The sequence below is a fragment of the Grammomys surdaster genome, unplaced genomic scaffold, assembly GCF_004785775.1.
Source record: "Grammomys surdaster isolate TR1022 unplaced genomic scaffold, NIH_TR_1.0 270, whole genome shotgun sequence".
Classification (NCBI taxonomy): domain Eukaryota; kingdom Metazoa; phylum Chordata; class Mammalia; order Rodentia; family Muridae; genus Grammomys; species Grammomys surdaster.
In genome coordinates, this window is record NW_021604711.1 from 240207 (window position 1) to 255266 (window position 15060).

At 39.9% G+C, this 15060-nt stretch overlaps 1 protein-coding gene and 1 pseudogene across 24 annotated transcripts in view; one reads left to right on the forward strand and one right to left on the reverse strand.

Annotated features, from left to right (window-relative positions):
* The window catches only part of Ncor1 (nuclear receptor corepressor 1), a 150633-nt gene that overhangs the window by 125578 nt on the left and 9995 nt on the right, over nucleotides 1-15060 (forward strand). For 18 of the 24 annotated variants that reach the window (XM_028776610.1, XM_028776609.1, XM_028776612.1 and 15 more), the window contains 10 exons: nucleotides 1063-1272; nucleotides 1703-1852; nucleotides 2260-2421; nucleotides 5169-5334; nucleotides 5675-6168; nucleotides 8942-9070; nucleotides 9702-9865; nucleotides 10873-11084; nucleotides 12953-13096; nucleotides 14916-15058. In XM_028776610.1, the coding sequence (XP_028632443.1) occupies nucleotides 1063-1272; nucleotides 1703-1852; nucleotides 2260-2421; nucleotides 5169-5334; nucleotides 5675-6168; nucleotides 8942-9070; nucleotides 9702-9865; nucleotides 10873-11084; nucleotides 12953-13096; nucleotides 14916-15058 (1974 nt within the window). The remainder of the gene's footprint in view (nucleotides 1-1062; nucleotides 1273-1702; nucleotides 1853-2259; nucleotides 2422-5168; nucleotides 5335-5674; nucleotides 6169-8941; nucleotides 9071-9701; nucleotides 9866-10872; nucleotides 11085-12952; nucleotides 13097-14915; nucleotides 15059-15060) is intronic. The other 6 variants (XM_028776628.1, XM_028776633.1, XM_028776615.1 and 3 more) reach the window with 4 other exon arrangements.
* LOC114628597 lies at nucleotides 8141-8561 on the reverse strand (annotated as a pseudogene).

A 15060-nucleotide genomic window follows, 5' to 3' on the forward strand; every position in this document is an offset into this window, starting at 1 on the left:
AAGTAGGTTAATGTGATGAATTAAGTACTCCAATAACAACATAGTGTTCTGATTGAAGGTCAGTACCTTGTTGTAAACCATTGATTAAATCTCACCATTATCTCTGTTATAAAAGATATTCCCCACGTTTATTAGCTTTTTTGTTTCTTTATTTTTAATGAAGGTATACTTTAAATATAATTAAGTGACAAAACCCATCTAGGAAGGTGGGAACATGGTGCACACACGCCAGTTATGACGTCATTGCATCTCATGTCTTGCTCTTTTTCAGGGGCTAATGAAACAATAGCTACTTGATGAAATCCTGTTCCTGTAGACAAGTTTTTTTTTTTTAAAATATAAGGCTAGCCATTTGTTTGTTCTGTCCATGGCTTCTTCTCAGTACTAACAGAATCAAGACTCAAGTAGCTATGAGAAATAGTGTTTAGCTCTTAAACCTCATAGAATTTCATTTAGCCCTTTATAGAAAAGGGCTCCCATCCTTTTTTCAAACATACGCATTACTGAATGGTTGTATTCGATCATTTTTACCTCTAGAGAAATAAAATTTCCATGTTAGAAATAGTTTCCATATGGATTTCCCTTATTGCCAAATGAACTTTAATTTTCAATCACAACTCTCATATATATAATTCAGGTGAAAACATAATCAAGTTTCATGGTAATGACTCAAACAGAACTATCATGTTACATGTGTATTTTAGAAATGTTCAGATGGCCTTCCCCTTCCCCTTCCATCTCTGGCATTACAGTAAGTTGAATTTACAGGGTATGGTAATCCCAGCATGGGAGGAAGAGGCAGGCAGAGGCAGGCGAACTCTACAGAAGGAGTTCCAGGACAGTGCTATTGCTCAAGGAAACCATGGCTTGGGGGAAAAAAGGAGTTAGACTTTACTACTCATGTGTCAAGGTTTCAAAGGGATCCCTGCACTCCCTGGAGTTCTGTGAAAGTGGCTTGTACTCAGCAGTCAGGGCTTCTTCCTCGATTTGTCCAGGATAACATTTAGCACGTTAATCTCACACACTGAGTGAATTTTTTTTTTCTTTCTTTCTTTCACTCAGCAGCTGCTGCTTACCTGTTTCAGAGACAGCTTTCACCAACCCCAGGATACCCAAGTCAGTACCAGCTTTATGCAATGGAGAATACAAGACAGACAATCCTAAATGATTACATTACCTCACAGCAGATGCAAGTGAATCTGCGCCCTGATGTTACCAGGGGACTGTCCCCACGAGAGCAGCCACTGGGTCTCCCTTATCCAGCTACAAGAGGTGTGTAGAATTTTTTTTTTACATTTGCCAGTAATTAATAAGTACTTGTTAAATGAATGATGGAAAGACATAAATGAAGTTTATACTTGCCTGTGTAGACTTTTGCCCTTGAAAGCAAATAAAATAATATATTGAGAAGAGATCTTAAGGTGAACATCAAAATAAGCCATCAAGTGTTTGAAGTCTGTGTTTTCTGTAATATCTTCATATCTGAGGTTACTTCTGTAGAGCTCAGTGTTTTCATATCTTGTTTAGGTTTAGAAAGGGTCTTGAGAAGCAATGATCATTTTAAAAACCTTTTTCCTTATATTGAATGCAAATTATCAGTGTGTTTTAAAGAGATAGAATGGAAAGCCATGTATACTTCTGGAGTTAGATGTCAGTTCATAGTAATACCTAAGATAAATAAACTGTATTTGTCTTTGGATAGGAATCATTGACCTGACCAATATGCCTCCAACAATCTTAGTGCCTCACGCAGGGGGAGCAAGCACTCCTCCCATGGACAGAATCACCTATATTCCTGGTACGCAGATGACTTTCCCTTCCAGGCCCTACAACGCTGCTTCCTTGTCTCCAGGTAAGATGTTCCATGATACATATCTGGCTTGTTCTAGAAGAAAAGGGAACAGATGTTCCAGAAAATAAATATTTTTCTATGGAAAGCATATACATATAAAATAATGCTGTCTGTTTCTCAGACAAAATTGCTTAAAATTTATACATCTCTAACAAGACTGATTGAGCCTGCAGAAGACGACTGAACATCTTTCTCCCATTCTGCTTTTCATTTAAATTACATTCCTATTAACTAAATTCTCCACAAATGCCCTACATGCTTATACTGTGCCCCATTTGCTATCTAAGACTTACTAAATACATGTGATACAGTTATATTTGGAGCTTTCTGAAACTTTTCAGTCATTTACACATGTAACATGATGGGCTGACAGTTTTTTCTTTAAGTTGCAGATTCATGTTTTACAGGGCACCCAGCACACCTTGCAGCAGCTGCAAGTGCTGAGAGGGAGCGAGAGCGGGAAAGGGAGAAGGAGCGGGAACGGGAACGTGAGCGGGAGCGGGAGCGAGAACGTGAGCGCGAGCGGGAAAGGATGACTGCTGCTCCCACTGACCTCTACCTGCGACCAGGTCAGTGAGAGGCTCTGACCCTAGGGAACAGATCTTGGTAACTTCCTGTAGGGCATTATGCTTAATTATTCTATGTAGGCAAACAAGAATTGTAAGACAGAAAGACAGTGTATATGAAGTACAATCAAAAGTGCTGTAGAAGTTGGAAGGAACTTTCCATGACTTAAGTATCATTCTGATTGGGCTTGAGCAACATGGGTCTTCCGTTGTTTCTGAAAATATTGGGTCTGAGACTCTTAAAGCTGAAAGAACAGTTCCAGTTCTAGAGTGAATGGTTAGAAGAATATGGTTACAAGGAGACATGGCATCTTGAAGTTTAGGTGGTTTTCTTAAAATGTGGTGTGGGATGTGTTAGAATACTGAAGTTGGGTATGGGCTGTTGAAACTCTCTCAGGAACTCATGTATGTGCAAATGGTTGTATGGAACATTGAGGTGCAGAGAATAGCCAGAAAGAAATTGCTGAGAACACAGAAGCAGAATCAAAGGATATCGACAATAACTCAGTAGGTTGAAAAATAAGAATAGGCTGCAGATTAAGCTGAGCCAGACCTGATGGCACATATGCGTATAACCCAGTGTCCTATCTAGGGTTTTATTGTGAGACACTATGACCACGGCAACTCTTCTAAAAGAAAACATTTAAGTGGGGCTGGCTTATAGTTCATTATAATCATGGTAGAAAGCATGGTAGTATCCAGGGAGACATGATGCTGCAGAAGGCTCTGGATCTGCAGGCAGCAGACACAGAGAATGACAATGAGCCTAGCTTGAGTTTCTGAAACCTGTGACACACTTCCTCCAACAAGTCCACACCTACTCTGACATAACTCCTAACTCCTAATAGTCCCAGTCCCTATGAACCTATAGGGGCTATTTTCATTCATTCTACCACACCCAGCATTCAGGAAGCTGAGGCAGGAGGATTGTACATTTGCCATCATCCTGACATTCATAATAAAAATGAGTAGGAATTATGTCTATGTGATGTGATCACAATCAGAGAGAGCAAGGATTATTTTTATTTTAGACATAATTGATCTGACAGGTATTTGAGCCATCTCTTTTTACATTTGTCTTTCTCAATTATTTTAATAAAAAAAAACCTAAGCCATTTAGTAGTCCCATATTGTCAGACACACTGATGTGACACTTAGGAACACAGGCTGATCCATAAGAGTTGGAACCCTGGCCAAGAGGTTTCCACTGGGAGGTGTGGAGAGGAGGCGGTAAGTCTCTAGATGCCATCCAAGGGCAATGTAGGTATAGGAAAAAGGAGGCAGAGATGATGGTTACACAGGTAGTTACAGAAATGAAGACATAATTGCAAGAGAGTTTGTGTTTTCATGAGGGAACGAACCCTTTGATATCGGTGGTATCCTCAGCAGATAGAAGGAACCTAAAGCTAATCATCACGTTTGATCCAGTCTTCTTACTGCTGATGACTTATGTTCAGCAGTATTTAATGCAGTTCTAAAGCCAAAGCACATTTAAATGTAACCCATTATTTATAAATAAGAAAAATTACTACTATCTTATCCTTAAAAAATGCCTGTAATTAATAAATTATGTGGTAGTGACATAATATTGGGTCCATGTAGATTATGAAAAAAATTAAAGTCAAATTCAAATGATATATAACTTTGGTAGGGACTAGGTTTTAAAAAGGTGTTGATCCCACTGATGTACAAAGTAACAGGTAAAAACGTCAAATACTGTTTCCTCATCAGATACTGAACTGATATTCACAGAAGCTGATACATGATAGATGTCATGTAAAGGGGGTCACTCTTGTGCATAAAAAATGTAAAGGCTACTTCATTAGCAGTTCTACTTCTAGGAATTGGTCCTGTAAAAATAGTGATGTATTCCAAAGTATATTGAGAAGGGAGGAAACAGCCAAAAAGTCTGGCTGAAGTCATACTGGCTGTAGGAATAAGTTCGTGTTAAAATGTCTAGCAAAGAAAGAGGTAGAAAGTTGGAGTGAAAACACAGTACAAGGAAAGTAGAGAAAAATTGATGAGGGAATTAGAGTTTAAGATTCTCCTGGCTCTGCTATGAGAGCAGTAAATGAGTAAAACTCTGACGCCTCAAAGAAGCGTAGCTATGGAAGACAAATTTGGGGGGTAGGGCAGGGGCACTGCAAAGATTCAGTCTCACAAGAGCAAGCTTGCGGAGACAAATGTAATTGTGACATAGAATAGAGGAGTGGGTAGGGAGGGAAGACAGCTTAGTTGGCAAAGTGCTTGCCATACAAGCGTGGCTACACCAGTTGTGGTACCATGTGCTAAGAATAGCAGAGCTGGAGAGGGTTACACAGTGGGCTGTCAGCCAGTGAGAGACTGTCTCATGTCATCTTCACTGTGACTCATGGGGTGTTATACCCATTGTGATTGTGAGCTCATACTAAATTAGAATCTGCAGCCTAGTCTTCAGGATGCATGCCTGAGATGTGGAGCACTGCCTTGGTGCCTCTTCTCTCTCCTTTTTGGAATCAAGGTGGGAACTCCTAACAAGACTGGAAATGACAATAAATGACAGCTGAAATTTTGTTCTATTTTTGTTGGGTTTTATTGTATCTTTATTGAGAAACTTAAAAGTCCATTTCTAGAAAGTATAGTATCAAGTTTCTTCTCATTTTCTGCTTAGCAATACTAGGAATTAAAAATTCTGTACACTTTGCTGCCTTTATTTCTGTAGCTGCTTCTTTTGGATTATCAGTCTGACTTTTTCTTTTACTCCTGTTCAGGTTCAGATCAGCCAGGCCGCCCTGGCAGCCATGGATATGTTCGTTCCCCTTCCCCTTCAGTAAGAACTCAGGAGACTATGTTGCAACAGAGACCCAGTGTTTTCCAGGGAACCAATGGAACAAGTGTAATTACACCTTTGGATCCAACTGCTCAGCTACGAATCATGTCAGTCTCTTGGACTCATAAACATTTTGACCAAAATAAGTACATCTCTTGCATGTGTTTTTAATCTTACATTTATGGATGACTATATGTATGTAAGGACAACCTGTGGAGTCTGTTGTTTCTCTCTACATGTAGGTGGGTCTTGAAATTAGAATTCAGACTATGAGCCTTGGCAGCAAGTGACTTTACTTGCTGAGCCATCTTGAACTTTAAACCACTGACCAAAATTCTCTACTTCCTAAGCTCTTTTTAAATGCAATCTGTTCTTTCATTTCCCTAACATGCATTCCCTCTCCCCCATACTCTTCCCTTAAGTGCCTTTATTTTATTTTGTTTACAGGCCACTGCCTTCTGGGGGCCCTTCGATCAGTCAAGGCCTGCCAGCCTCCCGTTACAACACTGCTGCGGATGCCCTGGCTGCTCTTGTGGATGCTGCAGCTTCTGCACCCCAGATGGATGTTTCCAAAACAAAAGAGAGTAAGCATGAAGCTGCCAGGTTAGAAGAAAATTTGAGAAGCAGGTCAGCAGCAGTTAGTGAACAGCAGCAGCTAGAGCAGAAAAACCTGGAGGTGGAGAAGAGATCTGTTCAGTGTGTGTGCACTTCTTCAGCCCTTCCAAGTGGCAAGCCCCAGCCTCATGCCTCAGTAGTGTATTCTGAGGCTGGGAAAGATAAAGGGCCTCCTCCAAAATCCAGATATGAGGAAGAGCTAAGGACCCGAGGGAAGACTACCATTACTGCAGCTAACTTCATAGACGTGATCATCACCCGGCAAATTGCCTCGGACAAGGATGCGAGGGAACGTGGCTCTCAAAGTTCAGACTCTTCTAGTAGCTGTATGTATCTCAATCTGAGTTTCACAATGTGATATCTGAGTAAAGAATTACTTTATTCTTTAGGTAAAGCCCGTCCTGGTATGAAACAATCCTTATGCTTGACAGTAATATGGGAGAAGTATTGTGGGTGCAAAAATGTATCTTCCAGTATTCTTATGATTTACATACCCCATGTCCGAAGAATCATATTATCTAGGGGAAAACAGGAGGGTAGTTAAAAGTGGCTAGATGGGAAGTAGAGATTCTGAAAAGTAACAGGAGTATCTTCAAGATCTGTGCTCTCAGGAATTGTCTGCTAGGTTCACCAATCTTCCCAAGGCCTCTTCTATCCTTTTTTTCCTAAGGTAGTTTAAAAGCAAGCTTGTAGTTAGTGACTGGTATTCACTTGCCATCTTTCTTGAGAATTGGATTCTGATCTAAGTTAGAATCAAAATAGTACACAAAAATGCAGTATTTTTAAAATTTCTTCTGGGTGATGAGATAAGGTCAGCTGGTAAAGGCACTTACCACCAAATCTAATGATCCGAGCCCCACAGTGAAAGGGGAGAATTGACTGGCGCCAGCTGACGTCACATGGATGCAGTGGTACAGGCCCCATACACAGAAGTAAATGTATGAGTTAATGTCATTTAAAATTTTCCTACATATGACCTAAATTCTATTCTACTGAAAGTTTAGACGAGAACAAGCGGCTGTGTTATATCGGGAACAGTTTAATCACATTGCCATGTCTGTGGTGTCTCCAGGAAGGAAATGCAGTAGCACTGGGTAGCAGAAATGTCTTTATCTAAGAGTATCCACTTATGCAATTACAAGTTGTCAACATTTTCTGAGAGAAGTAGGCAGCTTGGTAATGAACTGTAGAAGAAACACCGCCTTTAACCTAAAATTAAGAATGTGTACAACATAGGTTTTCTTTTTTCTTTCTTTTTTTTTCCTTCTTCTTCTTCTTTTTTTTTTGGTTTTTGGTTTATCGAGACGGGAAGAGTGCAATGGAGGACATCTCGGAAGGGAGTCATGGACTAAATATAAATACTCTGCAGTCAGTGTCTGATACCAAACTTTGCTTTGGGAGTATTTTCCACAGTCTGAAAACAGAAAGGCCAAATTCTTAGATCTCTGTGTTCTTACTTTTGAGTGAAGTTATCTTTTCTGTCACTGGCCAACATCCTGTGTGATACACAGCCTAGTGACAACTACTCAGTGTCATTTTCAGTGTAACTCTTGAGAGCCTCCCTCAGCCTTTACCTTGCACCCCAATCTTGGAGAGTTACATGAAAGTAGTTTGCAATTAGAGGGCATGTTGACAGAACACTGGTAGTTCATGTCATCTAAGATGCTTGATCATAAGCAGTGACGATTAACAGTTACTCACAATATAGCGGTCTATTTTAGCTTCTAGGCATTGTTTTCCTGACAGGTATGGAAAGATGCTCACTTAAATATTAAGAGCAGTATGCAGTGGTCATGTAGTTCATCTTCTATGCCTGTGTACAGCTAAGGTCACAGCCCTGACTCAGGCTCTGTTATAGCCTGTACATGGCCTCTAACAGGAGAAATTTCTTAAGGAAGTTCTACCTGACTCTCCCCAAGTATCAACTCTGAAGCATGGCAAGTTTATAGAAAGCTGCCTGTGACATGTATCTACAGAGACCATCCATTTTCTGGAGAGTTGTCTATATCTTAGAGGGATCTGTGTGGGCATCTTCTAGAATTGGTTGATACCCTCTCTCTCCTTTTTGAAGTTATTTTCTTCACATATTTCCCACCACTCCTGTTCACTTTCACAATGTATTATTTGAGAAAATCATTATAGCATTTTAGGTTTTTTCCACACATCAATTTTACTGAAATCAGGACTTCTAACAAAAACATTATTAGCCATTCATGATCTTAATTTTGGTCTTTATGAATTAAATTATGATACATATTAAAAGCCATGAGACATTTGTTTTGTAAAAAAGCAGCGGACTTAGTGATTAGCAGCTTTTTAAAGATAAGCTATTAGGTCTGCCCACTCCTTTCTTCTTAATTCCAGCAATGATCATTTTTGTTGCAGGGATGTCCTTTTTTAGGATGCTCCAAATACTCTCTCAGGGTGTCCTCTCGCCAGGTTGTGATGCCTTTGTTCTTGTTGCCATCTGTGTGAGTGAATCTAGCAGCCTGACCTGGCTTCTGCTCAAACAGACCATGGAAATGTGCTCTAGTCTTCTGCTTGCCTCCCTTTCCATCGTGTGGCACTGGACACATGTCTGAACAAAAATCTTGTCTTTCTCAACATCACCTGATTTTAATTTGTTCCTGGCTGGTCAACACCACAAATGTGATGACCTGAAGATGGATGTACCACTCTCTCCACTACAGTGTTTTACCAGCAATAACGGTCTTGGCATAATGAACCAGCTTTATGGCCTGTTTTGCTAAGATCAGATTGTTCCACAGAAATGGAATTATTGGAATCAGTTGTTGAGATCTACCCCTCACTCATTTACTAATCTCCTTTGATGATGTTAGCCTGTGATTTCTTTTCAAGCTCCCAGGGGCTTATCACAAATGTGTTTTTAATTTTATCTCATGCTTTAAAAACATACAACCTTGCACAGAGGCACCTTTAACAGTCTATGGAGTTGATTAAGTTTTATTTTATTGCTAGTATGGAATGCTACTGGACTTTAGCAGAATCAAAAAACTAAAATATGCAAATAGCTTTGAAGAACTTGCACATTTTAAATTTTCTATGGATTTATTTTAAAATAAGGTTCTTTTCTTAAAGTGTCTTCTCACAGGTATGAAGCACCTAGTGATGCTATTGAGGTGATAAGTCCTGCCAACTCACCTGCACCACCCCAGGAAAAACCACAGGCCTATCAGCCAGAGATGGTTAAGGCAAATCAAGCAGAAAGTATGTCTGTTTTGCCACTTCTGTGTTTCTTATTTGCGTTAACATTTGCTTCTAATTTCCTGTCTAGGCCATGGTAAGACTAACTTATTGCCGAGTAATCTACTCTAGAAACATTTAGAGCTGTACTAACAAAATACACTATTCAACTATTAATACTCTTTTGTGCATAGTTTATTGAAAACAGATCTAAAGTAACTGGTGCACAAGCATGAGGACCTGAATTTAGATACCTAGAATCCATGTGAAAAACTCAGCACAGTACTGAGTCCTGTAACCCCAGCACTGGAGCAAGAGGCGCAGGGAGCATGAACGGGCGATCCCTTCCGCTCACTAGCCAGCCCTACTGAATCCATGAGCTTCAGGTTCACCGAGAGACCTTGTCTCAAAAAATAAAAAGGTAGACAGCAGTAGAGGAAAGAGACTCGACATCAGCCTTGGCCTACATGCGCATACTCACTCTGACAAGCACAGTAGAAAAAAAAATCAGTGGATGTTTTTTGTTCCAAGATATATAAGTTTTGTGTATAGGTGCATATCGTATCTTACATTTTTCTGAGTTATGCTCTATATTTGATACTGAGTGTGGGGCAGCAGCATCCTTGGGATAATATATCTACCTACTGTCTATTAGATGAGTCCACTCGACAGTATGAAGGACCACTGCATCATTATCGGTCCCAGCAGGAATCACCATCTCCACAGCAACAGCCACCACTGCCCTCCTCTTCCCAGCCAGAGGGGATGGGACAGGTGCCCAGGACCCACCGACTGATCACACTGGCTGACCACATCTGTGTAAGTCTTTCCCCACTTCTATTATTATTACTGAATTATGCAGAAATCAGGTGGTGCTTTGTTTTTTTTTTTTTAAACAAGAAAATCTTTTTTTCTTTTTTCCCCTTTTTTTTGGATATTTTATTTACTTACATTACAGATTCCCTCATTTCCCCTCCCTAGAACCCTCTATCTCATCCTCCTCCTTTTTGCTTTTATACCATTTTAATTACATGCAAGTATTAAGGTCAGTTCTAGGTTGAGGAACTAGCAATATAATAGATGCAAATAGTCAAGAAACAAGCAAGACAATAAACACAAATACTCAAAGAACAAGCAAGGCAATAAACAAAATTCTGTGAACACTCCCATGATCACTGTTTCTAAGGGCTTATCAGGATGATCAAAATATCTGAGCTTCCCTGTTCTAGCCCAAAGTCATTTTCTTTTTTTTTTTTTTATTGGATATTTTATTTACATTCCATATGTTATCCTTTACCCCCCACCTCCCCCAGCCCAGGAAGCCCCTATCCCATCGCCCCTCCTCCTGCTTCTCTGCGGATGTGTCCCTACCTACCCGCCCCCACACTCCGCATCCAGCCTTCATAGGTCCAAGGATCTCCTCTCCCACCTATGCCTGACAGGGCTATCCTCCCTTACATATACAGCTGGAGCCATGGATCCCTCCCTATGTGCTCCCAGGCTGGTGGTTTAGACCCTGGGAGCTCTGGTTGGTTGGTATCTCCTCATGGGGTTGCAAACCCTTTCAGCTCCTACAGTCTTCACTCTTAATTCCTCCATTGGGAACTCCTTGATAAGTTCAATGGTTAGCTGTGACCAGGTTAAGCTGGCATGGGGGCACATATCCCAGCAGTCAGGACTTTGAGGCAGGATTACTGCTGAGTTTAAGGCTGTTTTGTACTCAGAATGAAACACAAACTAACAAATGCAAAACAAGCTGAGTTCAGCTGGAGCTCTCTTGGGAGATATTTAACAGCTTCCTGACTTTCTCTTTTTCTGATTTACAGCAAATTATCACACAAGATTTTGCTAGAAATCAAGTTCCCTCACAGCCTTCTACTTCTACATTCCAAACATCACCATCTGCTTTGTCGTCCACACCTGGAAGAACTAAAACGTCAAGTCGCTACAGCCCAGAATCCCAGTCTCAGACTGTTTTGCATCCCAGACCAGGTCCTAGAGTCTCTCCAGAAAATCTTGTGGATAAATCCCGGGGAAGGTATAGTTTTGTTTTGTACCAAGCATAAATTTTACAGCAATAAGATAATTTAAATATGTCTATAAGTTAGGAGAGTCATTTCTCATATCAAATATCATTTGCCCTTATTCTCTGGAAAGTGGAACTAGGGGTATTTTTCTCCTGTCTGTTATTGTCAGGATGTCTACTGTATGGATCAATATATATTCAAAAGTAGCTGGGTGGTCTTTGCAAAAGTTTGAGTAGTCTTTCAAAGTGCTTTCTAAGGCTAGGCAGGTACATGCCTGTATTTCTAGCTACTCAGAAGGCAGGGGCAAGAAGATATGAAGCTTGGGGCTAGTCTAGGCTAAATAATGAGACCATCTCAAAAAACTCAATAGCAATAACAGAAAAGCAGGCCATGAACACAGTTCTGTCTCGGCACACTTGCCTCACATGGACAAGGCCCCAGGGCTTGATCACTTGTATTATTTGTTAACAATGTTCTAAATTCTATAAAAAAAAAAAGGGAAGCAGAGGTTTTAGTTCAAAGTAATACACTAAGCATCGTTTGATGTAAAATTATATTTAAATAGGAAATTCATAAGAATGCTAAAAACAAGAATGACTATCAATAAAACAAAGACCCTCTGCAAATACTCTGAATATACAGAGGATGGATGAATCAGACAAGTGGAAACCAATGCTTAGGTACAAGGAGATTTACAGGAGATGATTATCCCTCCAAATGAGCCAGGTACAGATGGCACTTTGGACAGAGACAGGCAGATAACTGACCCTGTCTCAAAAAAGAAGTTGGCTGGTCTTAAAAATAGAAAACCACAAGATGTGGTGACTCACACCTTTTATCCCAACATGTGGAGACAGAGACAGACAGATTTCTGTGAGTTTGAGGCCAGCCTGGGCTATGTAGATATCCTGAATCAAACAAAACACAGTCGAAAACCTCATGTGCATCCTTAATACAGCAACTGGCCAGCTGTTTTTGGTTTTATTCTTACTTCCCTACCCCATCCCCCACCTATCTCCATGCTACACTGGACTGTTCTGAACCAAATAGTAGACATACGCATTTTAAAAAACCTAACGATCTTAAAGATACGAGAAAAGCATGCTTATTCTCTTTTTGGGGGTTGGGGGTAGGGGTTTTCCTTTGAGACAGGGTCTTTGAATATAGCTCTGAAAAACAGTAAGACACCCACACCATAAATAGATACATAGATACATAGACAGATATATAGACAGACAAACAACTATTATGTTACAGATTTGGAACAATTGATGACATTTATGAAGAGGGATTCCAATTGGCTTCTCTACTTATAATCTACATCCACGAATCTGAAAGATGATGGTTAATTTCTTTCATTGTTCTTAGCAAAATTAACTTATTTATCATTTAAAATATTTACATAATCCATTTTGCTGTCATAGTTCTGGGAATGCAACTGAGACTAGGCAAATGGCCTACCACTGATCCATACCCAAGGGAGTCGTGCAGTTTTAGAATAGAATGTGCATTATCAGCCATAGGAAAGTGGCTGATAATTGGGGAAAAGAGGTATGAAGATATGCATGCTTATTTTTACATTAAAAAAAATATATGGTTGAAGTTTATGTAAACTAAATGTTAAGCCAAAAAAGGACAAGATCTGAAGATAAATCAGGCCTTTTCTCCTGCATGTGGGTGTTGATGGATACAAGGTTAAAGGTTCATAAATAAACCTGAAAAAACTACCACCACAATTTTAAGAACAGGGTAAAACTGATTGGGCTGGGAAATTCCGTCATTTATAAGATTCTATGTAGCTATGATAGTAAATGCAGACGTTAAATCAGAGGTGGCCTCAGATTGAGTACAACCCAAAATATTACATTTTCTATCCCAGCAGGCCTGGAAAATCTCCAGAGAGGAGTCACATCCCATCAGAGCCCTATGAGCCCATCTCCCCACCCCAAGGTCCTGCTGTGCATGAGAAGCAGGACAGCATGCTGCTCTTGTCACAAAGGGGAGTGGACCCTGCTGAGCAAAGGTGAGCAGGATGCACAGATGTCTTTGCCCCAACTCCTTTTAGGGGCAGGCTGTGCCTGAGGCTTTACTTAAATCACTGCTTCTCTTCTCTTTCTGGTTCTTGTAAAGACTCTGGGAAGAACATCTAGGAGTATTTTTCCCATGAGCTAATACTACTGGATAATATTAATACTTTGGCTCATAATACTGCTAGCCAAAACATCACTTCAGTAAGCTGGAGAAACTTCATTACTCCTGGAAGTTAGTTGTTTTAGACCTTTTTCAAAACCTTACTTGAGCATCTGGTGGCAGTGGGTCAGCCAACATAGAATAGTTATCCTATGTCAAGTATTCAGGACTGCACATAGAGCACAGTGCCTTGTACATTTTCTTTTTACCACTTTGATCTAATTACTGAGCAGTCTTCATTTGTCCCTAATTGTTCTATAGGTCACCAGAGTTATTTGACTAAGACACACTGCATAGAACACAGTCACTAGCACGGCATTTGCATTCCTTGGGATCAGGCTTACAAAGCTTTGTTTCCTGCTGTCTCACCCTTATATTGTATTCTCTGTTGTCCGAGTTCCTTTTCTTCAAAAGCACACTGTTTTCTTGGTATTAGCACCCGAGAGACAAATACACGATTTGATGGTGGCCAAAACTCGTAGGGAGAGGAACATCCAGTTTAAAACAGGTCTAACTCTGCTGGTGAATTTCTGAGAATTTATTGTATATAAATTATTAAATTATTACCTTCAACAAAATGAGGAAGAAAGTAATTACATGGTTTCTAAAATTGAATTTTTATGCACGGGGACCATTTTTCCCTCTTTTGTCTTTGTTCACAGCTAGTGTTCTTGTGTTTCAATAGTAAATGAATACATATGACCAGATGAGGTTGTGATACGTTCTGTTACCATCTTTGTTAGGGCGGCTTTCTGAACTTTGAATATAGGAAGCTACCAATGAAATATGAGATTCTTTGTACTAAGATTCAGTTCTTAGCCGTGCAGTGGCGGCACCCGTCTTTAATCCCAGCACTTGGGAGGCAGAGGCAGGCGGATTTCTGAATTCGAGACCACCTGGTCTACAGAGTGAGTTCCAGGACAGCCAGGGCTACACAGAGAAACCTTGTCTCAGAAAAAAAAAAGAAAACCAAAAAACAACAAAAAAAAGACTCTGTCCTTTTCTATTGTTTGTCTTATAATTAGGCCATTTTATGTAGATACTACAGCTATTTTGCTAAAGTCCAACTAATGATTGGCTAGATGTGAGCTTTTGCTATTTTACAGGCAAGTTTGTTAGTCACAACTAGTGCACTTAAAAGACAATGTTGCTAGTATGTTAGTTCCTGACTTATATAATGATAGTTTGTGCTGTTAAGCAAAAAAAAAAAAACCTTGATAAGTTTTCTAATTATTACTTTATCACTTTATCCTATAAGAATTTGTGCTGTAGATTAGCCAAGCATGGTGGCACTGAGGAAACAGAGGCAGGCAGATATGAGTTCAAGACCATTCTGGTCTACAAAGTGAGACAGTCAGAGCTTCATAAGACTCTTACCTCAAAAAACCAACTAGATAGATAGATTAGTCAGACAGACAGATCTTTCAGTAGATCATCTTTATTTTAATACTGATTTTGCTGTTTCATTTTTCAGTACTGAAAAGCATTAGACTATTTCCTAATGAGTTCATGGTCACATATGCTTTGTAGGGTTTGTAACCAACATAGAGTGGAAAGCAGCAGTTTTCTGAATGTTCTGTGCCTGTTATTTAAAGGAGTGTTCTAAGGTTAGGAGTACACGATTATAACAGATTGAACTCTATTCTTGACAGGAGTGATTCTCGATCACCAGGAAGTATAAGCTACTTGCCGTCATTCTTCACCAAGCTTGAAAGCACTTCGCCCATGGTTAAATCAAAGAAGCAGGAAATTTTTCGTAAGTTGAACTCCTCTGGTGGAGGTGACTCTGATATGGGT